The following is a 26,500-nucleotide window of genomic DNA, read 5'->3' as shown; positions in this document are numbered from 1 at the left end:
GAATCGCGAGTCCATGCCATGGTGCTACTCATGAGTTTCGTGACTTCGCATCATGGCTTAGTACAAGGGTAACCACAGAGCTAATTTTTGCATTATATCACAGGTCACAAATTTTGCAAATCGTGATTGCAGCTAAGTTTCTGTTGCTTTTCGTGGAAGGCTTGAGATCACTGGATACTCGAATGTATTGGTTGGAAAGTTTTCATAGTCTTATAAGTCTCATGAATTCTGACTGTAACATGACTCTTAGATAGATGGATGAACCGGTGAATGACTGTGATGAAATCAGGCACTCCATGAAAAAAATATCTTTGAATTATTCTTTAGTGTCTCTGAAAGAATATGCTGATAAAGTGACCGGACAAAAGTGGGACTTGGCTCAGAGTCGAATAACGGTATCATCTGTTAAATCTAGATAATCGCGGTGGCTACTAACCTTTGTTAAAATCATGCCAAAAACGCTGAAACTCACGTGGCTGCAGTTCCAAGCCATATGAGTTCATGGGGTCGGGGTTCAAGAGCGATTATAAAATTCCATCGCAATCCAGTCTGGATTTTCAGGATATTCGACTGCCATGAACGTATAAAGGACTTGAGAAGGGCGCCTGAGCGGCTGGTAAATGTATCGGAAAATGGTTAAACGAGATATTAAATCGTCCGACGGGCTGATTCGAGGCTTAGGGGCTTTAAGCCGAGGGATTCGACAAGCTATCTACCGGGCTCTTGAGGCTTGACCGGTTCGCGTCACGTTGTGAAAACCATGAGATACTTGACAGGGATAGGAAACACACCTGCGACCTTATCGAGGCGAGAACCAATGGGCAAGAGACCGGAAGTGATAAATAAAGAGACGTTGTCACCTTCGAGATTATTACTCGTCGAAATTCAAAAGTGAAGTATCAAGTGACACCGGGTTAACATAACCATCTTCAGTATCAAGTATCATACTACAAATTTGTAATCGCTCCATTACGTTGCGTTGGTATAAAAATGTTTCAAAACCCATCGACAACTTATCGGACTGCGAAAGACATTCAATATCTGCTGAAATAAGTTGTCGAGACATTCACGTGAGCAGTTCATCAGTCATCAACACTTTGGACTAAAAGCATCGTCTCTTTGGTCTCTTTCGTATTTTCTTGGGGTAAGTATTTCCATATAACGGTCCTGTTAAGGTCATCAGTTATGTTCTTACCAACGCCAACGGCTTGTTACAAATTTATTTTTGAGCTGACAGCTACTTTTCAGTCTCAGTGAAGAACGTAGTAACTACTCCAAACTAAAAACAGACTTTCTTGTTTCGGTCAAGGTTGAACAAACAAAAAGTGGTCTGAGTGAAACCGCCCGGACGAAATATCAATTCCTCCCTCGATCTGTGATCTTTAGGGATCTAGAAAGCTCAGATAGATCGGGCGCGGCGTGATTATTTGATCTATGGAATGGACTGTTGTCTACACATAAAACATTTTACGGTCGACTGAAAATTGTGTTTGTGAAATTTTCACGAGTGCGTATATCTACCACATTTGGTGATGTATACACACAAACCCTCGAGGTGTATGCGTAGGTATCTCACAAGAGCTTTGAAGCCAACACAAAGCTTCACGGCGGGTTGACGGAAGCTAAGACAGTCAAGTCTCAAGTCACTGGTTATATCCACTCGACGTTTTGTTTGCTCTCAGTCAAGGTGTAGACCGGAGGAAGATAGCTGTAATAGCGCGTCTCGACGTATTGTAACTCTCGAAAAAAGATTGATCCCGAGACCTTGGGAATTGGACATCAGGCATTAATTGTGCGTCGTTTTCTCGTAATTGCTTTTTTACGTTATCAAGTTCAGGATGTGTTAATCCCTGTGTCGTTGAAAGGTAATTAGATTCCTGTAAAGACATCTATGCGTTTAACTGAACATCGTTTAATGTTCGATGAAATCAGCGTACAATTAATACACTATCTAACAAACAAAAAAATTTATGGTTTAGTGATTCTTGAAAATTTTTTAAATTATTTTTCATGGCTCGGGAAATACTTTCTTCCATTCTCCATTCGATAAGCCAGGTTCTGGCGCTTTGATATCGAATGACTTGATCTATGTGAACCTAGCACCCGACTTGAAAAAACCGAAATATTTTTTGTTGATTCTTGTAGGTTTCTGTAGGTAGTTGTTTGTGGTAACAATGATTTCGTTTGTAGTAGTGCCAAAAAAAAAAAAATTTAAGGGGTTGAAAAAATGTCAGTACCCCATTTTGAAAAAAATCGAATTTATCGGTAGATTTCCGTACAGAATCGTTTGTAGTCGATTGTAGTACTGATTTTTTCGTTTCTAGTTCCTGCAAAATGGCACTACTACAAACGAAATCATTGTTACTACAAACAGCTACCTCCAAAAACCTACAAGAATCAACAAAAAATAGTTAGGTTTTTTCAAGTCGGGTGCTAGGTTCACATAGGTTATAACTTGGACAGAGTGATGAAGATGGAGAAAGAAATCCCGGGGGTCTGATTGCGCAGGCATCTCCAACCGCTCAATCAAATATTTTTCTGTTATACTAATTTCAACCGTATGTCAAGTCGATTATAAATATTTCATCACCGATATATGCGATAGAACTCAAGCGTATATCCGCCGACGAGGAGTCAAGATACGCGCATCGGCTTAATCGTCTTAAATACAAACAAACTTTGAACTATTTTTAGAATGATAGTTAGAAGTCTGAACTACTTTCGTGTTAACTGCCTTCATACCAAGATGTATTTCTTGTGTATCTAAGTCCTTAGAGAATTCTTGTGAGTTATTGATACGTGACTTGACTGGTCTAAATATGGTTGTCACGCGCTTCTGGTTAAACTCCAGATCAATAGATCGGTATCAGACATTATGAAGTGAAACTTGAGCATCTATGAACTTTCTTTGGCTAGTGAGTGCTCAATGGCGGTTTTTCATAGACCGCGGTTTCGTAATTGTGCTTTCATCGATTTATAGCGGTGCTGATTACAGGATCAACATTGTCTCCTTCAAACAGTTGTCCATCGCGTCTTCCAAACCGATACAATTGCGTGTAGGTACCAACATCCATCACCGTTGAAAGTGAGATAATGTCTACAACATCCTATGGCCGGTGTCACTTTACAAACCTGATTCATGCTCAGCACTTTAGAACACCTGAGGATTAGGTAAGAGACTTAGGTTACTTCGCTTACTTTTTCACCTCAAAGTGTAGGTTACCGCCTCCAGGTGCCCTCCACAGGTAAATCCACCCTGAACTTCGCGGAGTTCAAACTTTAATGAGGTAGGTATGTACTCAAGGTCTTTGACGACCCGCGTCAAGTTCAGTTGAACAGCCGAACAGCTCGATAATACTCAGATGTTCATTTACCTCCGCGAAGAGGCGTAGATGCCATTAATCATGAAACGGTTCGGTACCGATGTGACTAACATCAGCACCGAGAACATCGACGCTTGTAATTGCTACGTTTGAGATTACACGTCCCGGGTCCTGTTTCGTCTTTCCTTTTTCTTCCGTCTTGTATCATGACGACCGGTTGTCCCGCGGACTAACACAATGACGAAACTGTGTGAACAGAGCCCGAGTGGCGCACAGAGATCAACGGCCTTGCTCTCTCCTTCCTCTCTCGGCCTTTTTGTTTCTTTCCTCTCTTTCTGTGGCGCGGGGACCGACCGACGAACGGACTGTCAAGTGGCGACCTAAGAAGGGCTACAAGCCTTCATAGCCCTGCCGAGACCTAAGCACACAACGGAGTCTACACCAGAGTGCAGAATGTGTGCCGAGAATATTTGTGTGTGCCGCGCGCCGGCTACCGTCAGTTCTAATCTTAGTTCTCACTCTCATTGTTAGCAGGAGCACACGCTGTGCTGCTGCACTTGCTTACGTTGGATGAAAGCCGCGGGGCCTATCGATTTGTTTCCTCGAACCGTCCATCGCCGTTCGGGACGCGAGACACACGTCCTTTATTACAATGCGCGATGGAACGCAGAGGATCAGGAACTTGTCGAGTAGACCCAAGGAATGCCCGAGTATGATTATGATATATCTAACTGTCGAATCGGTGAGACAGAAGAGATGATTTGTTTCCAAAAAGAAACGAACCGGTTAGCTGGTAATATTTTCTGGGTAATCCACGATTCTAGGAAGATTAAGAAGCTTGAGAAGAAGAAGAAAAAAAGGCTCCACTTATTCGAGCTTACTGGAGCTTCAATGATGCAAGTTATTTTTCATTCATCACGTTCGCTACGAAGTGGAGTTTCATTCCAGAAATAGCCTCTTTATAGCCATGAATATAATGACGGGCACACGGTTTACAAGTGATACTAAAATCCCAATCACGTCAACAAATGAATGAAAAGTAAAGGTTGCATATTTCACAGTGATTCATTCATCATTCACAATTGGGTGTAATGTTTTATCGAAATTGGAGCCCGTCATTATCATTCCGAAGATATTTATAAAAGTATTATATACGTTCGGAATTGAAAGTGTCCCCGCTCGAAATGACAGTTTACTCGTCACTTTCTGTCGAAACGTGAGGTGACGGACAATTTCGGCAAACGGAGTTTCGAGTGTTGGGGTGGAGAAAATCCATACCAATCACTCAGCCAGTCACGTTTGGTAAACAGATAGAGTTGAAATTGATTTTTGACGGATTGGAGATAGACTGCGGCTGAGCCGGCGTTGAACTTTGGAAGTGTTTGTCAAAAGCTCCGCGAGCAGACGTCAACTTCCTGCTCCTTTGGGTTGGATTGGGTTTGGTAGGAGCTTGATCCCGGGAAATGAATTCGGGTAAATGAAAATTATAAGTCCGAGAAAGTAAGAAAAAATCGTGCGGATTATGTCGGATGCGAGTACCATATGTTTAAAACGGAACTTCATTTTGGGAAACAATCACGTAACCTGATTGCCTTTTCCCTCCTTCTCGTCTTTCGGCCCTTTTGGATGCAAAAGGAAGTAGATTAAATTTTATTTTTCGCCCTTCGACCTCCACGAATTCTGCTGTCAAACTTTTCAACCTCACTCCAGCAGCACTGGCGGCAGCTGCTCCAGTTCAACCAGATGAAATAATTCTCTCGCCAAATGCTTCTCTCGCAAGAAGACTTCGTTGACTTGTGTCCGTGATCGGTTTCAAATGACACATCGGTTTGTCACAAGATTTAATGATCCCTCTAATTTTCACCGAGGAAGCAGATTCAACGTTATCAATTCTATCTCTCATCATTCCCGCTATCGTCGTCTGAATGGTGACTTTAGTGAGTTATATCATGTCCATTTGTAAGGACCGAGCCTGGAGGCGTCGATAAAGCCAGACGGCGTGGCGCTGGGTCGTATTATTTAGCTAGCATAGATATCAGTGGAAGGAATTGCACGGCTTTATGCGATGTTATTCTATGGAGTGACGCTCATTTTTCACAAGCTAGTATGTTCAAGGAGGTGGAAAGATTGGATGTAAGAAAAGACACCACCTCGAGGCACATACGCAATTTAACAAGGAAGGTATCGCGATGGCCTGCAGGGCCAGAAAAGAACTTTTACGTGACAAGCATTTTCGTTGGTAAATAATCGATACGATAACCGCGATTGTACGCTAAAGCGTACAAAACAACCGAACACGAAACGAGTAAGACCGCCGACCAAATTACTATACTCGTTTCAAATAAATCTCCCGACCAATTAGCCGGTCCGACAAACTGTCGGCAAATTAACACGGTCTATCTTAATTTTTTTCTCTTTCGTGTCTTCTTTTTCTTTTTCTTCTACTCCTTCTTATGTATTACCGGAAGAAACGTCTCACTCTTCATGTACGCCTAACTCTAATAGGCAACAAACATCGTCAGGCTTTAATGACGAGGAGCATAGTCGAGTGTAACATGTGTTGACCATTATCAAAAACTTGAATTACATTTTTCGTCTGTAATTTTGGGATCGTTCGATTTCCTTTTTACGAAGAGCAGTATTTCCGTTCTTATTAGATCGGACAATTTATAGCGCTCCATTCTGCCAATATAACTCACAAGACTTTTGACATTCATTATCAAACTCACTACCCTAAAACTCGGTTCAACATTTCGACTCACCAGTCCGATATCCAGCGTTGCTCAGATAAGCAGCAAACGAATGAGGTTCGTGGTCCCTCTGCCACTGAGGACTGCTGCAGTTATCGTTGTTGGTGAAAACTTCGTGATTGTGAACATATCTGCCAGTCAACAAGGAGCTTCGACTGGGACAGCACATTGGTGTCGTGACGTAGGCATGCCTGAGTTCCGCGCCCTCGTCTCTGATGCGTCTCAAAGTACGCGGCATGAAGTTGAGCGAACCTGAAGAAAAATTGAGGATAAATTTTATCGTCAGTTGATTTTTTTACTGCAATGCTGGACACCCTTTCACCATATTTCAACAGCAGACGCAGAAATGTTCGCCGCTTAATTTTCTCTTTATAAAATTGAAGAAGAAGGATAGAGTCCCTGAGATAGAACGCAGACTTGATTGAATTTTAGGTTTGATACACTGCTCAGGTAACAGGCCGGAAGTGACGCAAACAGAACCGGTCTTACTCTAGACCATTTGACTTGCTCCGCGGCGAGGGTCTTGGATCCAGAGCCGTTCAATACCGCCGTGTAATATAGATAAGCCTGCAGCATACCGTCTTAATTCCAGATAATTGCACACCCACGTAGAAAACTCGATATGCGTTTTCCGACTAATTTGATTCTCCAACGTTTCGACCGCCCATTCCTTGGTAAAACCTGTGCCCTATGTATATACATACATATATATATATATATGTATGTATAGGTATATACCAGCTGAGAGCTCACAGATACCGAGTCACCCACAATTCAATCTGTTGAATAAATTCTATTCAACTGGATTATCGAACAAAGCTCTTTCTCTAATTGTCGCTTCAAGTTCGGCTAATCTCATCATGTGGTTCTCGCGTTACTCCTATCCAGCCGTTTATGCCTCTTATTAACGAAATCAGTATACATATGCGAGTTAACTCTGACGGATGAGACGAATGAATTTATTCGGTCGTTCATTTTTCTCTTCAATTATTACAACGAGAGTAATGTGTGATTCGAATGGCGATTCGGACTTTCTGAATTGGAAAAAAACGAGCACTTTACCGTAATATCAGTAGTGACAAGTGTCACGATAGAAAAAGACTCTTAAATAATTATATTATTTGTAGTGACGGATGATTAAAGTCAAACAACGATTACTAATAACTCTACCAGAGCACAGGAGACAGAGATAGAACCAGCGAAAAATGAAGGGAAAACAATTACTCGAAAGAATGCGTTAGATATTGCGGATTTCATATTTCCGAACTTACCGAGCTCGACGTCCTGGTCGTCGGTCAATATGAGGACGATATTGGGTTTCCGCTCCCTGGGTTGTTGATACGGAAGATAAGGGGAGTTCGGCTGGTTGTTGGCATGGTTGTTCTTGTGAGAGGCGCCGCGACGCTGAGCACCAAAGACGTCCTCAGCGGGGGCGTCATTGTCCGGGCGACGGGCACTCGCGGTCAAAATAAAAACCGCGAAAATCTGAAGTATTGCCTTCATGGTGACTGCTCTGCCAAAGCAACGTTTCGTCTCAGCCGAGTGTCATATCATCTTGAATACTGTAACAGTCGAAACGAGATCATTTTTACTACACGTCAACTAATATGCAGAAAAAGAAGCGACAGAGATATCAATTATACGCAGAATCAAAACGAAGATCACTCTCTTCGAGATTGACACACGCATTTCAGCAATTTCGCGCCGACAATACACCGTAATTGAAAATTACGGTAATGCAGAGATCCCGCAGGATATGCTGCAGTGAAAAGTGTCCGCGTTCCCACGGTGAGCTGTGACACTATATTATGAAGAGGCCTGGGCAAAAGGAAGAATTCGCATTACACAGACGGATGAAAGAGGCGTGTGTGTATCGGGCAATATAGGTATACTCATCCCCCGAGCAGTTAAACACGCGGCGTTTCTTCTCGGTGTCACCCGTGGGAGAAGGAGGGTGAAGATATTAATTAAATTCCAACTATGTGCAATTCTTCTTCATGGGTGGCTGTGCACCGTCTTGATGCTGATATTATCACGACACGGATCCCTCACCCATCTTCGAGATTAATTATTTATAGTAATTAATTACTCGGAGTATTGTGCACGTATTGTATTGAAAAGTACGCAAGACTCAGAGTGTAATTGCTCTCCCGCAGCGCATCGACTTCTATAAATTCAAAATACACGCGGCGCAGCGTTCGCCGAAAGCTTTTGCCTGATTTGATTCACCCGAACCGTTGTTCAAACTGAGCATGTCTGCTCTGACGCTGATCGATACGCCAATCAACTAAATTCATTGATCACGCATATCGTTGAACTGCTGTGAAAAACAAACCTGGATTTCAGAATTTGATTTATCTTCTTCAATGATCCGTAAGGTTTTCAGCACGAAAATTGAACTGCCCTGCGTTACATTGAGCGATAGAATTGGTTAGAGTGCAATAAGTAGTGTAATAACATCAGCTCAATTGTCCAGAAGTTTTTATACTTCGATTTGAAAAGCGAAGCTTACATTTCCGGTTGCAATTAAAAGGAGTTGTGGACCAGTTTTGCGGTCTTGTGGAGCCAAAGTTGGTACTTACTAGCGATTTTTATTCGCGGCTCATTAGTTACATGCGGCTGCATTCCTCTCACATACGGCGAAGTGTTCTTCCATAGTACGTTTAAGAGGCAGTTAAGACGGTATAACTTATTTTCCGAGATCGTAAAGTTTCCAGTGCCCTTTACTGTCCGGCACAAAGCAAGCCACATTTCTTCAGTAATATGTGCATGAATCGTCTCGATTTAACGTCGCAAAATAAAATAAAATGCATCTTCGAACTCGATCGCCTCGTGAATTCCGTCTTTCATGATTAAGTTCGAACGTTAAAATATACTGCAATGGCTCCAGAAATTTACAACGGGAAGAATGATAAAAATCGTTATCGTTCGCAGCTGCATATATTGGTCTGCGGTTGGAAAGTATCGGTATGCAAAAATGATGTCCAATGAAAGTATGATATACGTCCGTCATGTGTTTTTTTTTTTTTTTAATTTAATTAAGTGCACTTATAGCGATAAAGTTGGAGAATTAGTATTAACGACGGAATATATAATTTTATTCACGCACTTTGTTCTGAATTAATTAGTCTTAAAGCGATTATTTACATAACGAATTAATTAGAGCTAATTGTTATTCGATCAAGACGGTAAGCGAATAAAATGGCGATAGCCAATTGACCGTAGCGCGAACATTACCTGTAGAGCGTACGTAGACAATTTTGTCGTCGGTGTAGTTCGATTCCACGCAACATGATCGTCGTGTTACGCCTCGTCGTTTTATCCCGGACAACTGAGAAGCTCGAGAGATTCTCGATAAAGCGGCGGGATATATTCGCATGCAATTAGCGAGCAGCGGTACGTTTAGAGTCCAATAATTGGACCGGCGCGAGTTCCTCGAGAGTCGCAAGACCGGTCTTGACGTCACTGGTCTCGATTACCTTCGGCAGGCGTCATTTGTACCCTAAGATTCTAACGACGCTGATTGCATTCAGCGTCAATCTGCCGCACTCGTTCAAAGTCCCTTAACGTCACTAGCGCCCAGTAAGAACTCGATGAAAAGTCACGTTCGTTTCGTTAAAGCGCCGTTACGAGGCTTATTCATGCTGGACCCAACTTGTCCCCGAGAGTTTACCTAGTCAAGATCTAGTCTCTATTGCGCAGAGGAATAGGACAACTGACATGACACAAGGTGAATAAGGGGTTCGAGTCGATTGACTCATGGTTACGTTAAAAGACGTTCCCAGCTGCACGTGGAAAGCCTCAAAAGATCCCAGAATCCGGCACCATTGGTGTTCTTGAGAAGTCTTCTGGGAAGGTTCGGTCAAGTTCCGAAAGCTATGCTAGGAAGGCACTTCGATAGCCGGTATAGCCACGGTTCTCCTTCAGGATAGGCATAAGCTGGACACTCGTATGATACAGTGCCGTAGAGAGCAAATTGGTGTCGCCATTAAACGAGTTACTCCGGGTGTTTCGAACGACGTGGAATTCATTATGTAAAGAGACTTTCTGTCTCGAGAGTTGCCAGTGTAAGAGAAGAAGAGAAAAAAGAAATCTTCACTAAACGGGGGATGGCATTACCGGTTTCCGATCGGGAAAACGAAACGATCGCTTCCAAGAGAATATAACACCGTCGTTAATTTTTCAAAATCGCCAGTTTTTCAAATTTATATCTCCAACAATGAATTTTCTCGTAACTAATGATACCGCACATCCGCATATCATTTATTAGACGGTTTTGACCGTCTTGCGTGCTTCCCATCAGAAGCGTAAGATTCCAACATGTAAACATTCATCTACATACATTTTTACATCAGGTGCTCCAGAGACGAAAACTTTCTATTCAGAATATAACACCGCCTACGGTGTCGTCGAAGCTTTAAACTCAACGTAGAGTTGACCAATTGTTAGCTTAGACCGAATCTTGAGTTTTAAAAAATATCTCCCGGATTGCATAGTATTCGAATTGACTTATAAAAACGCCAAAAACTTTAAGGCACGCCTTCGAAGTTCGTACCTGACTCCAAAGCACGTCATCGGTTGATAAAAACCACGACGCCATGAGACGGGAGAGAAAAGACCCCTATAAAGGTGAATCCGGAAGAGGGCAGGCACGTTCCATCAACGCCAGTTTTCGAGGAAATTCGGAGCGTCCGGAAATGGGCCCGGAAATGGGTTCGGTCGCAGATCGGCGTATGTCTTATCTGCATGCGGTTCCGGTTTGTCCCTGCAGCACGTACGTACCTTCCAGTGGAATGGGGTATCGTCCGGCCACCTATTGTACCGACAAATCGACGATGGCCTCCGCAGAGTCCGGATACGAACGAACGTCGGTGTTGGTTCGGGAACGCCAAACGACACCGAGAGATATGCACGGAGCCCGCATTATCTGATTGTGCTAAATTCGGTCCTGTGGTACGTGTGAGAAGTGCCCAGGAAATGACGTGGGTACCAACCGTTCCCAACTTGTTCGAATTCTCCTCCCTCGCGGACGAACCGATGGACAATGGGCATGCCAACGCGTTACATTTTGCATGTCACGCAATGTGCTGCGTGGAATACCTGCGAGGTGTTCGGCCATCTTGAAGGCGTGAAAATCTTGCTTTAGCACCGTCTTCCGTACTTTTGTCATTATTTTTTTGTGACTATTTACTATCCAAAGCTACAAGGAAAAGGTCTTTTCCTCTTCAATTCTTACTTCGTTTCGTACCAACTCAATATCAGACATCTTATTGGATTCACATCGGGAATAAAGACACAGTTCATTACTCTGAAGAAGGGGAAGCTTTCGAAGAAGGCTGAATGGTTTTTACTACAAAACAATGTACTTGGGGAGATTGCTACGACCATTCGTTTGATTCGTTTCGAACCGATCTTGAAGCCTTTTATCGCGCGTCACATAGAATAAGTATCCGCGTTGGAAATAAGTTTGAAAATAAACCGAGCGCGCAATCGTGTACCCGTCTCTCTTCGAGTCAATTAATTTCCCTGCATCTGTAGAATGAGGAGTGACATTTAGGTGTTAGTAAACGAATTGTCGGGTTCTTAAAACCTCCGCGACTCCCGTCATCGAGTCATACCGGGAGCAAGCTGCTGTTAATAGCAGCCTGATGTTTTACTTTCAAAGTGATGAAACCATTCACTTTCCAAATTCCGTTTCTTCGGTATACATTCAGATATCGTTTACGCCATGGAAATAAGATATTGAGGAAAGAAAAAAGAAGATGGTATTATTTTCACAGCAAACAGGCGATTAATATCGTGTGCATATCGCAACCGTGTCTAAAGCTTGGACGGCTATTCGTAGACAGCGTCTGGCTTCACGATCCGCCTATTACACTAATTGCAAGAGATGCTGCTCAATGCTCAGTCTAATACGCCAGATAGTTCCAACGGACTCAATCGCCATTGACTAACTACATAACGCGTGGTAATAAAACTGAAAATTAGCATAAGGTCCGACTAAACAGTCGTTAACATTTCGTAAAAGGTGCATAAATTAGAACTTCAACACGCTCACCGCATCATGGATGTCCTCATTACTCGGATCCACTGCCGATCTCCGAGGCCATGTTTCAATTTCATCCCCGTGCGCATCAACTGCACGCGACTCTTTATCACCGTGTATCGTCGACAGATACAAACCAGGACAAGGGTTAGTTGAAGAGTTGAAACTCTTACGCCTGTACTTGTCGCATCTACTCGTCTGTCTTGCAAGACTCTTCTCACTTGCAAAGTCTCTCACCTCTTGACCTCACTCGCGGATGACTTGGGAGCGCAAAGAAAGCTGATCAAAGAATTCTCTCGTCTAAACGAAACAAAAACCGATAAGGAATAATATTTAGCCTCGACAACCGGAATTTCACGAAACTAAATTAGGGTTTGAAATTTCTTATTTTGCCTGATACGTTTGTGCCATACGAAGAAAAACCTGAATCCAATCACACCAGAAGATATCGTTAGTTAGTTACCAAAATCTACATGACTGTTAACGTGTCGGTGATATATTGTAAATAAAGAAATTTGGTCAGCCCGTTTCAGAGTTGAGAAATTATCAAGTTGATTGCCTTCCAAACGAGTTTTTCGAAATTTCTAATATCTAAAGCGTAAGATTTGTAAGAAGTTTCAGTGGCATATTTTCAATTTCCAAACACAACGAAAATCTTCCGGAAAAGTTTGTACTTTTACAAAAATCTGTAATAGGGAATGGAAGAATACATATAAGACCTCCTCGAGATACGCTCTTAGGTAACGGACTGCAATGATTTTCATTTTCCACGGTTTAAATCTAACATGAAAAAAATGATGCCGGAATAGAAACAGGGGCTTAAACGATGGCGTTTAATTAAATCCCGGACCGATATAATACTGCGGCACCGAGTTCCTGAATCTTACGAAATTACGTAAAGGCGTAAAGGGAAGAGGCTCGATCCAAGGGGAATGTTATTAATGACAAGACTCATTCCGACCAACCGGCGGCAATTTTGTTCACCGACGAATATATACGCCCTGACACACCGAGTGTCGCGGCACGATCTTCCGAAGTGTTAGTGGAGGCTTCGAAGCCAGGCACGCGTGTTTGTTTAACGTTACGTAGACACGGGGTGTCGAAACACGTGATACCATTAAAAACAAATGTCGACTCCGAGTCTCCCTTCTGGCGATACTCGACACCCGTGTAACAAAAAAACCTTTCAAGCCTTTTAGCCCACCCGTGAATGGATGATAATTAGTGTTTTCTGGCGGGATGGAAACACTATATATTTTATGAACGTTTCATCAAATTTTGAAACAGCTTTTCCCATTTTTCCAACACTCTTGCACCGTCTTTACAATAAGATTGATTGCATTGAACGTAATTTTTTGGAGGATTTGACAGCTTTTATAAAAGGAAATCACCCTTCATTAACTCTGGTCGAATTCATTTTACTGATAAATGATTGTTCACTCCTTGGTCCGCTATTTTTAAGGCTTTCTTCAATAACGATCGAATAAATTACACTCTTTAATTTTGTACTAGTATTGAAAAAATAGGCGTAAGAAACGAAGCTGCCGCCCAGCTTTGCATTAAAGCAGTTTAAAACCTGTCCATACCATTTTGAAGCGAAAGTATGATATTGAGAACTGTGCAGTTTCGCGTATTTATTACACCGATTGCGAGTTCTTCAGAGTTTCTTGAATACGTGTGTAAAATTTTGCTTTGATTATACGTTGCCACGCAGCTCGATAACTCGTGGTCAAATTTCTGTACGTGTTTGCGGTTTCGTTCGGTCTCTGAATATCTCTCGCATATCGGGGATTATTGAACTCCTGTAACTGGCGGATTTGCGACGGAGTAGGAAAAAAACAGAACTCTGCGTATTTCCTCTCCGCTGCTGAGTCCGTTGAAACTCAACGCTATAAATACAATAATTTTATCCTCGCAAGTCGAATTTGGTTACTCTGTAGTTTCAGCAGGTATAAATTACGGCACCGAGTCAGGTGTAGACTTAAACAAGTTAAAAGAGTTAAAAGTACAGTCTTAATTTCTATGATATAAATGCATGGATCCTTTCCAATTCGCAGTCTGCAAAACTCGTCCGCATAACCGTATAATGCGCTTGCAATTCCGTTCAATTCAGTGCCAAAAAATTCTCTCAGGGATATTTGAAACTGGGTCAAAGTTATAATCCACGGTTTATGAAGAATCGGATACCACGCAGAATGAAATTTACTCCCGCCCCTTTTTCCCTTATCCGAGATCGTGAAACGGTGCTGCGGTTATTTTCATTGGTTTCGCTGGTTGAAATGAAAATGAATATTCCGCGGATCTGGACTTGGATGATACCGTCTTTGTCGATAAATCACATTTTACAGAACACTTCAAAATATCTCCGAGTTCTCCGTAACATATTTTTTCTCTTCGTAGGATTCCGCAGTTTTCTCTGCTACGGCAGCTAGTTTTTCCGTCCCTCGTTTCGACGTGTTTCGTCATACAGAAACATGATAAGAGAGAGAGAGAGAGAAAGTCGAAAGGTGGGGAAGATAAGATACGTCAGCACACAAGCGACACTCGAAAGTGCAGAGCTGAGGTAAGTTTGGAGCGAAGCGGAAGGCGAGTCGTAGACGACGATCGTTCCAAAACGGCAAGTTCCTTGGAAATTTGATCCATGGAGATCGAGGGGGTCACGTGGATAGATACGTACGGGGGCCGACCAGTGCATGGATTGCTTTGATGTGCACTTCGGTTAATGCACGGCAGCGGTTTGCGGTGGAAGCCTGCAGCGGTTCAGCTTTGCCCCGCGAGATTGAAAAGAGGAAATGGGATTTGCGCGGGTGCATTTCTCTTTGTACGCTGTGCGCCCGTAAATCGACTTTGCAGTTTAAGCTCGCAGCGAAAAACTTACGAGCCAATGAAAAAACAGACACATCTTAGAGTAATAGACGATGCGGTTTGTTGCCTCGTTTTTGCACCGAATCTGACTGAGCGAAAATTACACCACTGTGCGATTCGATGTTGTTTTTGTCGTTATTTTGTTAAATTACAATCAAACTCTTGCATTGTGTTCAACTGGCGCTCGTCTCTCGCCATAAATTTTACCCACCAAACAAAGAGACGAGGAACGTTTTAGGGTGAAATTATCTCGACTGTTACGGATTTCCAACTCACTGCACCGTGCAGAGCCTCGTATTAACTGATTGCGAGTCTCACCTGTGCAAACGTCGACGACACTGACTGATACGTTTAATCCCTCCACCCGGTCGCCGAAATGTTTTTTCGTCCATTTTTTTTTTTACAACCGTTTTGATACATTTTTATCGCGTTGCAGTAATGGAGGAACTTATAATATTTTAGAGGTCAAGGTTCACTCGCGAATAATGCGGTTGAGGGGAAAAACGTTCCTATTGTACTTTTGTCGAGTAGAATTCGATCACTCGACAAAATTGATCGCGAATTCAATTCACTCGAGGCAAAATTGTGTTATAGATTTTTTTTCTCTCTATATTATACGCAACGAAATGTAGCGATGGAAAGGAAAGTTGGAAATCGTCGAAAAGAAATTGGAAGAAACTTGAGATATTTGAGCGTGAAGTCGATGAGAATATTATAGTCTCTGCACGAAAATCACGAGTGAAAATATTTTACCCTAATTTTGATGAATCGAAATTTAGGTTCTCGACAAAATTTTACTGTCTGCTGTGAACAGCTACTCGAAAGAAACTTGAATAAATAATCGGGCTTAAATTGCACTAACATCACTATTCGCAAAAAAAGTCCAGGTTTCAAGTTAGGAACGATAACGCAAAGAACAGCTGAAAAATTCAATCCGATTAAAATGAGCGTTGTTTTTTTCCGAAATTAATTGAAAAATCATTTTCCACACGTTTATTCGCGGTTTCGAATAACAGTTTGAAAGTTTTTTCAAGACCATAATCAGGAGAAAATACGTGAACGTTGTTGAACGAAAAAAAAAAAAAAAAAAATAAATCAAAAACCATAATTAAAGCACAAGATAAAAAAATAATACAAAAAGAACGTATCGTATAAATAAGAGCAAAAATAAAAATCTCGAGTGAATTAGATTGTTTTGCCTTTCGCGTTTTCTACCAAAAATGGGCTCTCTACACATAACGCTGACTTGATTTTCTACGGCTTTAAAATTCGGATGTATTTTTTTTTTTTACCGGCGCGGAACGATTCGACGTGTGCATTGCCTCCAGGAGGGTCGAGAGGCCGGAGTTGAGGGTCAAAGGTCAATGGTCGGGGGGTGGAGACTGCAGGGACAAGGTAAATCAGAGGCGGACAGGACCTCGCGTACAACATTTATACCTACAAATGGAGCTGGCTGCGTGCCTGCGTCGGTGAATCGAGTGAAAATCTCAGCTATGGTTACCACAAAGTCGGCTTGAAAATTGTCATTTTTTTCACCATAAATAAAAAATACACTCATTCTGGGTGCGATATGATATGATTCTTTGTTAACATCGTTACTCGTGTTATATTTTCTTGAAACAATTGTGATAATTTGATTTTTATGCGACAATAAACTGACATCAGGGTCTTATTTTGCTGAAGAAGTGTACGAAACTAAACGAAGATATTCGATGTTACTGTAACCTCATAAAACGTGGTATCGATCCACCTACAACCACAATAAATAGTTACTTTTACAAAATTAATATTTTTCAATTACAATAATATCGTAAACCGTTTTAATATATTGTAAGCGGTAACATATTTTACTATAATTTTCTAATAACCATGTAAGAGGAATGAAATTTTTCTCAGGATGAACTCTTCGTCGAAAATTCCGCCTATAGGCCGCGGCTGCATCTCGAAGGCATGCAAGGAATGCGCTATTCGTCTCTCTGGCAATGGTGCAGCACCGCACAAACTCACGGAGCACGTGAATCGCAGGTTGTGAGATCCAAGATTTTCTCACGAAAATGATACCGGCGTAGCGCAAAAACACGTTGTTACCTTATAAGCGAGTCGCCTGCATTTCTCATTCGTCGAGTTGGAATCATCGTCATGTGTAAAGTGTTTCAGTAATTGATTCATTCGGCATTTAAGAGTGAGTTATATTATTGTCCGGGAGGAAGATTTTGCATAAAAAGCTGGTTTTTTTTACCGGAGTGTAAAGATCAACGTGGAAAAAATTACACCAGTGAAATCAACAGTGAATGTGTATTGTAAAAGTATTTCAAATTAATACAGCCGAGTGACCGAGACAGCTAAACGTGGAATAATTATGGTGTATCAATAGGAAGAAGCACTAAATTTTACGCTACACGATGCGAATGATAAATTGAATGCTCAATCAAGTCGTAATGTACTTGGCTTTGGAATTTATAAGCTACACAAGTTACTAATATCGTACCAATAATTACACGGAACGTTCATTTTTATAAATTAAAAACTTGAACATTCTGAAATATTATTGCTTTTGTCAGTGAACTGAAAACACACCCTCCAAAGATGAATACATAAAATTTCTCATTCCTGGATCCTCGATTCTAAATATTTGTTCCATTTCTCCATTTCCAGCTGAACAAACAGTAGCTGTTAAATAGGTTATATCTATAAATATATCAGCCCGTAGAAACTTTGTGTATAAGACAAATAAGATATAAACGCATTAATTAAAGTTACGATTGAAGAAATTTAACCCAAGCTGATATCGTTGTTTAACTTTTAGAAGCTTTTTTCAGCTTGAAATTCTATACTGGCAAAGTTCGAACAATACATTACTTAAGAACATTATTTAAGCAAAGGATTAAATGGACTAAAACGTATCGATTGACGTGACCGATTTCTTTCTCAAAACGAATTTACAATTCACACAAAGCTTAGTTATGTATTCCTCATTTTATAAAAGTTATATTCTGCGACAAGATTGTTTGTTTCCAAAATGTAACGTCTCCGAGCTTCACATCACTTGAAGCATGGAAAAAAGCACCTTGAGAATAACAGCAGCTGTAACAAAGTTCTATATTTGTTTCACTTATCTCTTTTCCCTCCCCTTGTATTTATTTGTCTATTTATAGTCATTATATTCATTCTTGCGCTCTTCTTCTAATATTATACGAATCATTCGGATTGGTAGAGAATCTTAACCCTCCACGCAAACCTCACGATTCTCTGAGGATTATAGTCAGGGTCTCGAATGAATTTCGAAGGTACCTCAATAAGTTCCCGAAAGCGGTTTGGAGATTCCAGACCGATTGAATTGTCTGCGGTTTTGAGAGGACACACTTTTAATGGGAAAGAATTCTCGAAATACTCCGGATGTCTGGCGCATATCTTTTACACTGTACACAATTGATGGAGGATTGAATTTTTCGAATCCTTAATAATATCGTTACTGATTTTTTTCGATTTGAGCCAATCATTCCTCCGAATAATAAATTCCCCAGCATTGAAATTGAATTTGATATTAGTTTAAGACATTTCCGGAAACCAATGTTTTCAAGAAACTTATGCAATATACATATCGAAAATCGTCATTCAAGTAAATTTTCAAAATAGTCTCAGAGTAAAGAAATTGAATAACTATCAAGCTTCAAACCACCGATAGAAGAATATTACAATTTCCATATTTTTGCGCTGTAGAGAAATTATGTACTGATTGAAAAATAACACTTATTTCTAATTTCTTATCCGCACAATTTTCCTATACACGAAACCTTGTAAACCTTCTACCATTATTCGCATACAAAATGATCGGTAATAAAATACAAAAGCAAAAAAAATCTCAAACACATTGAAAGAAAAGGTAAGCCTCAGAGTTCGTCAACGGTGAAGGGATCGTTACACGTTTCTAGTTTATTCAATTACGAGTGCAGCAGATATTATTAACATCCAGGGACTGTTGTTGTTGCCACCAGGAAACGAGAAGGGTAAACCGGAAAAACTAATCCCGCAAAGTACACACGGCGTCCGCTAAACGGAGTAAAGAACTCGAGACCCTGGAATCGTTTCACCGCCAGCTGTACCTACAATCTCATCAAACGCCCGTGTTAACAAGGGCAACAAGTACATGTACGTGCTTATATTCGTTTCGGGAAAACAACTTGGAATCGAAGAAACGACACGGCGGAAGAGCCGAAGTCAATTAACGGTATTGGCGGTAAAAGATTGATAGACTTGATAACGTTAGGTAAAAACTACCCTCGGTATACAGCGTTAAGTTTCGGACCGTTGAAGAATTCGGTTCACATGCCGACTGCAGCGGCAATGAATCATTTACAAAGTGGACGTGTACAGATTTATGAAACCTGTGTGTAGTTATAACTGATTATATAATTGTATTGTATACAAGGCTGTTAATTGTTCCGTATCGCCTAGCTGGTGGTCACGCATCTTGTTGTTAACACGTTATACCTATAACAATCATATGTCGGCATCGTTACAATTGTCATTATCTTCCACTTTCTGCACACGTAGGTAGTTAATTTTTTGAAAATAAACGTGCCGTTGTGACGATCTTGTTTCCTTCGGAAATGGTTCATTTTTTCTTTTACAACTTTACACGAGATGTAATTATTTGATCTTCTGCCGGATTCTCAATGTCACATGCAGAATATCGAGAAGGTTGGTGAATCAGGAATCAATACATTTTGTTAAATTTCTTACGATATAGTCGGAAATTTAGAGTTCAACAAATTTTTATGTCCGTAAGCAACGAAGATTTTTCTGAAAACTGCGAACCAGAGCAATACTAATGTTATAAACTAGGGTCTGTATTTCAAATACTTTGATGTTTTTTGATATCGGTAAATAATCGAAGAAACAGCAATAATTAATTTACTATCCCTTCCCCCATAAAAAAAAAAAAAAAAAATATGTCTATGAACTTGCGAACAATGATTAGTCTAACAAACTAAAACATCGTGACGTGAAATCGAATGATTCTACCAGATTTTACATAATTTTAACGCGATCGCGCTTGTTTAAAATTTCATTAATTGCATTTCAAGAGTTTTTAGCAAATCATCGTACCTTACGAATATAATGAATTGATAATTAATTCGACAAATTCTCAGTGTTCGATTATCTTGTGATAAAATTACCGAAAAGGAAAAGGTGAATATAAATTTTCTACAGCAAAGCAGCAGCCTAGCACGTTTGATCATCCCCCCAATTTTGCAGCTCGGATGATCGTGACGTAATTGTTTTCCTGCTTATCCTGAGGATATGTACTCAGGTATACCGGCAGGTGATACGAACCCGTCACAGGCTGATTGTGAGATTATTACATCAGGACTCATGCATGCGGCACGGGTTCTCCGGAGTTGTTAGTAACTTCGATCTGTCTAAACTGTCGGGGAACGGTATCCATTTATCTTAACGTGTTAAACTAGTTGGAAACAAGTCGACACTGCAGAGTTAACCGACTGACTGACTAATTGACTTGCTGACTGACTGACTGACTGACTGACTGACTGAATGACTGACCATGCGTTCGCTCGTTATCCGATCGTTAACCAGTAACCTTCGCAAGAGTATAATCCTGATCGGATATCCCTCGCCATGTGCAATTTTTCTTCCATTGCATGAAAAGTCTGGTCTTTGAAACTAAAATAATCACTCCTTTGGTACGGATAATTGCGTAACACTTGCGTTGCGTTTGGAAGTGACATTTTCTTTCTCGCTCCGAACTCGGAAACTTGTCGCATGTGCAAAGAAAAAGTAAAATTCTTCAGGTAGGTATTTTTAAAATACGATTCTGAAAGGTTGTTCGACGCAATCGAGAAATTTTCCCATTAATACAGAGTCAAAGTGATGATTTTTTTAAACGTCACCACTCAGTCGCCCTTATCGATACGGACTATTGTTCCTCGATGCATTTTACATAAAATTTCATTCTGTAAAAAAATGTAATTTGAATTTTTATTGTAAAGTCAATATTTATGACTTCAAAGAGATGTTTAAAAATAAAGCGACTCTTTATAATTAAATTCGAGACACATCTCTGGCCGGAAAGTGTTTTTTTTTTTTTTTTATCCTGCTACGTACAACTTTGAACTTTGTTTTGCCGAATAATAAACTACAAATCAGAGTGTATTAAGACAAGATTGAACGAGCAGCAAGCTTGATATCAGGAACGCATGCATTGTGTTTTTTCTAAAATATCCGTTTAATTGATCAAATTTCACAATTCACCCGAAAATCTACGATTTCACGCGGGTCTGAGGGAGTAGTAAATTTATTTCAACGTAGATTGTAGGTCAGACTTCTAGAAGGTCACGATCGTTGAGGAGAGCAGGCATATTTCGCTTTTAGTTCAATTCTTTGATGTAAAGAAATAGAGGATCAAATAAAATTTGGTTCAATTGCCGAGATCAGTTGAAAGGGTTTGCGGTTGGCGGCTGTAAACTTTATTCAGAAACTCACCTGAAACAAAAAAAAAAAAAAAAAAAAAAAAAGATACGTGAAAAGCTCATCAGTTTAGATGTTAAATGTAGCTAATTCGAATTACAATTTTAGAAATTTGGTTCTCTCCTCGCTTTTTCGATCCATTTGTCAGCTGTATTTAAAAAAATTTCTCACCGACTTAACGTTCGCCAACGAAGACGTTATTATTACACACGAAACACGTTAAACTCGAGCGATAAAATTTTCGTCGGCGCGTTTCTGACCATTGAACGATATGCTTTCTACGATATCGCAGGCGTGGGTTAATCATTAAAGGTATACAACAGTTTACGATGCAAAAAACCGTACAAAGTACGGTTCACGACTCTTTTTAAAAGACTTTTAATCTATCAGTCAAGACCGACGCCGGTAAGTATTCCTGCCTTATTATACCTACAGACTGAAAGTATTATAAAGCTATGAAGAAAAACCGAAACGACGTCCGTTATACCCAGTACCGTGTATTACGTACCGGTGCGAAAGGTGCGGACGACGGTAAAAAGGGTAAAGCCGTTGCAGGTATTATAAATGCGCGTGTTGTAGTCTTAAGTGCAATTTAATGTACTTGGCGCAACCCGAGAAGACAGACAGACAAGTTGGCTAGCGAGAAGCAAACGTGTATTGTTTTCATACACGATCAATTCGATACGCCTCGTGTCTATCTTATAAGCAAGGCAATGTCGGTATCGCGAGGAACTTTCGACCCGTAATTTATTCATATATGTATACACGTATCAGTTTATTACGACGTACTCGAGGAACTACGTGTCGTAGAACGGTAAGGGAATTAAATTGAAAATGTACGGTCACGAGGCGTTGCGGATTATCGGAAGAAACACTTCAGATTGCCGTCGATGAAAACGACTGTATGAAGATCAAGGGTGCGTCGGATGTTCAGCTTAAACAAACAAGATCAATGAACGTCGATGACACAGAAGTTGGAATGCTATGATTGATAATCTGGTCAAGTTGAATTTAATACAAACAATATATGATTTATCGAGAAAAAATGTTCGAGCAACGAGTTTAAAATGATAAAGTGAATTATTGTTTATTTTGCAGAGCAAGCATTGCGGTTATATGTGTTGTTATGTCAATGACTCGCTGTTGACAATTTTAAGGAATAAATTTACCAGAATAATAAATTCGTGATTAAATTTTCTAACAGATTCGAAATTAACACGATTTGTGATCGATGAATTTCTATTTCGTTAAAAATTACACGTTAACGTTAATAATAGTTTCTTTCAAGAATTTATTACTCGATTTGCAATATCACAAGTATTTAGTTAGTTGGAACAATTAACCTGCTGTATCTGAATTACGGTTAGCAACTTTTTTTTTCTTCTTCAAAATTTTATTACTATTATTAGACCCGATATTAGTTATTATTTGTTTGCTACATGAAATTTTGTTATTCCGCTATTTTAGCAAAGCATTCCAGACATCGAATTGTTTCGTATCGGTAAACACCTTTTTTTTGGGTAAATTTAGTTAACGAGCAAGAAACTCGGTGCAGAAATTCGAAAGAAAAATATTTTCATTATCCATGTTTTGATAATTACTCGCAACTCTATTTTGACACTTTCTAGAGTCGTTATATCACATGTTTCGTCTCAAAGACTCGCAAGCACATCTTTCCCAGCGAGTTTTTATTTCCAAGATCTCGAGAAAAGCATAACTTGTGATTTTGGATAAAAAACGGACGGAAGACGGAGCAGGAAATTGCTAAATACCGAGCCGCGAAGTGAAGCCTCGACGTAATTTTGGATCCAGCATTGCTAAGCACCGGCGTGATACTATTCACGGTGACTGCAAGACGCCGAATATAAAACCTGACAAGATTAACGAGTTGGCACGCGTGTATTTTCTGTCAGCGCGTTAATGCTGAACTGAGCGATTGGATTTTAATAGATTGAGAGCGGAAACACGCGCTCCATTGAAGCGAGGCTAAAATTTGTGCACTGTTCAGTGTCACCAATTTGATGATGTAATTTTTTTTCTCATTTCTTTCAATTAGTGACCTCTAATTCCTCGGCCACGTGGTTCACCAGCTGGACTAATAAATCGCATCAATGACAGTCATCGCTGGCGCAAATCTCTATGAGCGCACCATAATCTGCAGTTACGTCATAAAACACTCAAGGTCCCAGCTTCGAAAGAACCACGGTTATAATTTGAGGAATAAATTTGCAGACGTGATTCGCGACTTGGAGACGAACTGGGAGGCAAAGGGTCCCCCTCGTGATCGTTCAAGAATTCAAAATGGCGTAGTAGGTGAAGCTTGCGTCGCGGATTAACTACGGATAATTTTAGCTTTCGCCAACTCGGTGCATACTTTATTACGGGAAGGAAAAAAATACGAAGAAAAAGAAGAAGAAGAAAATGATGAGAAGAAGAAGAGAGATATTAAATTTCGTACAACCTCCTTGAAAAACCGGTAAATCGTCTTTAACAGCCATTTATTACGAGGCATATTTTAATTGTACCGCATGCGCAACGTAGCGTATAATTTATATCTATCTACGTTACAATATAAAACCTGAATGTTATTAATTATCGACCGAGCTCCGATAGATCAACCTCGCATATTGTATTACCGGACATTTTCCCTTGAAATCGTTTCGATTTTTCTCCACAGCTGACGCGTGATGAACGTTAAACAGGCTAACAAGCGTTCACAACAAATTATTGCAAGCATTTTCACGCTTCGATAAAATCCACTATCAGTCGATGGTTGAAAATATTTATGGATGTAGAATCGTCTTGTCCAGCTTTCGCGTGTTTCTTACTCTCGGAAACGAGCTTACGAACGTGATAATTTCGGGGATTTGAAACATATTCCAAACCTTGCGCGAAATATTATTCACGGAGAAAACAGTTCCTGGGTGAATGACAAAAAAAAAAAAAATAAAAAAATTACCGTAATACAGAAAATAAAAATATCACAAAAATTTGACGATGTACAAGTAATTTTGGGTCAATTTCACAGCCGGTCAACCTTCGAGAAAAATCACGAGTTTGAGGAGAAATCAAATTTCTAAAGTGAAAAAGCAGGTATACAGTTATTAGGATATGTCTGAACGAAGTCAAGAATTCGAGCCTGCGTACTACCAAAGTCAGCTGTTTGTTAACTGGTTATTATACGGTATGAAATGGCCGGACCGTAGGCACGACATCGAGTAGACTAAACACTCGGCAAACGTTTTGGGTGGGACCTAATAGTGCCTGCCTTAACCTTAACGCCCGTACAGCGGTCGTTAAATTGTTTCGCCGAGATCCCCAAGGTGATCCGAAAGATACAGACTCGCCGAGTTAAGGACCGGATTAACTGACCTTAATTCACGCTTTATGCGACCCTTAAACGCGGACTCCTAAACGCGCTGCTTGTTTATCTTCTAGGTGTTCGAGTCGACTCTCTCACTCTCTCTCTCTCTCTCTCTCTCTCCCTCTCTCTCTGTCTTCAACGGAATAGATAGACGCCCCATTCGCTGTGCAGACGTAGGTGCAATCGCATGCCACCACGTCACGTTCGTCAATGGTTGTGAGTGTGTTTCAGGCGGCACTTTACGACTCGAGGTTGGAAGCCATCACGTAATTTAGGTTATTTCACCAGTTTTCCATTCGTTATCCATCCTCCATCGATCGTTCAACCGCCGCTAGTGCAAGGAATACATACATAGGTATCGTATGTACGCTGGTTTTAGTGGAGAGTCTTTCTTGGTTTTTGTCTCCAGGGATCGGGAGAAGCTTGTACTCATTAGTCTTTGATCATACCGCTGAGTTGTGCGTATGTTTGCTGTCGCAGGTAACGACGAATGGGGAGAAATCCGAATCGGTGACGTTCGAACCGTTTACTGGAAAACCAAATTCTTCTGACCATGTGGTCTAAATCCAATCAGCGAAGTTCTGAAACTCATTTTCAAGATCCTAATTCGATCGAGGCTTGCGCTTTTTTTCGAAGGGTAGCGTAATCCTCACATAACTCGTTAACGTAATCGTTATCGAACAACCCTTAAACGTAGTTTCACCATTAGCGATTGGTTTGCATTTATTTACTCCAGTCTCTATGCATGAACTTTTTTATAAAAGAAACTATTCTCACCGTTTGAGCAGTTTCGAGTTCAAAGTTAACCAGTCAGCTCAGTTCGTGAAATTGAAAAGCAGGACATTATTTCCAGACAGTGCAATGTTTGATGAATAAGTTTATTAAAAACCTACATCACAAAGACAGGGTTTTATCACGATGTCCAACACCGGTCAGCAGTCAACAAGAGGAGGACCCATTCCATCAAAGTTCTGTTACGCGCCTAGGATAGAAATTGAAGTTTGACTCTCTGGTGAACAGTAACGGCTTAAGCTCGACCTCGTCGTTCAGAGTATCCCAAAAGTTAGTAGCGCCGATTAACGATCGAACAGGGTTCCGTCCCCCTCGATTTTGTCGGAATAAGGTGTCCGCGATGATGGGGGTTTAAAGCACGGTGGTCAGGCCGGGGCAGATGCGAAGGCGTTTAAGGGAGGGAGGAAGAGGAGCCGGCAGGTATAGATCGAGGTATGTAGTTCGCCAGGCACCTGCCCGACGACCTTATGGTCGATTTCCTGTTCCCGAAGAGGCACGAACCCCCGGAGGCTCGCCTAACAAGGGCAGAGCACTGTGTACCCGGCTGCAGTCCGAAGCCGCCGTCGAGATATCGTTCGAGGATCGTTCTACGTTTGTGCAACTTGCTGGATGTTGGTAGGCAGGCATACCCTCACAGGCATCGATGCGGCGTGCCGCACACCCAACATGGTCAGGGGGTGGCTCAGACCACCGATGGAATCCTCACCCAGCCTCCTTAACCAGATGCTAGTGCTGGGCTCTAGTGTCTGTCCATTTCTGGCTTAAAAAAAGAAAGAAAAAAAAAATGGGGGGGAGGGGGGGGAATAAATGAGAAGGAAAGGACGAAAGAACCTTCGGAACGAACACACACTCGTCAACACTTGGTAACGAT

The 26,500-nt window shown here is 40.9% G+C and overlaps 1 protein-coding gene across 2 annotated transcripts in view; it reads right to left on the bottom strand.

The window, feature by feature from the left end:
• LOC124181160 (extracellular sulfatase SULF-1 homolog) overlaps window positions 1–26,500 on the bottom strand; it is an 85,786-nt gene that overhangs the window by 42,428 nt on the left and 16,858 nt on the right. For both annotated transcript variants that reach the window (XM_046567451.1, XM_046567450.1), the window contains exons 2-3: window positions 7,345–7,635; window positions 6,086–6,325 (exon numbers count right to left, since the gene is read on the bottom strand). In XM_046567451.1, coding sequence (XP_046423407.1) covers window positions 6,086–6,325; window positions 7,345–7,576 — 472 coding nt within the window. In that variant the 5' untranslated portion in view covers window positions 7,577–7,635. The remainder of the gene's footprint in view (window positions 1–6,085; window positions 6,326–7,344; window positions 7,636–26,500) is intronic.

This window comes from Neodiprion fabricii, chromosome 4, assembly GCF_021155785.1.
Source record: "Neodiprion fabricii isolate iyNeoFabr1 chromosome 4, iyNeoFabr1.1, whole genome shotgun sequence".
NCBI lineage: Eukaryota > Metazoa > Arthropoda > Insecta > Hymenoptera > Diprionidae > Neodiprion > Neodiprion fabricii.
This window is presented reverse-complemented; position numbering and strand designations above follow the sequence as displayed.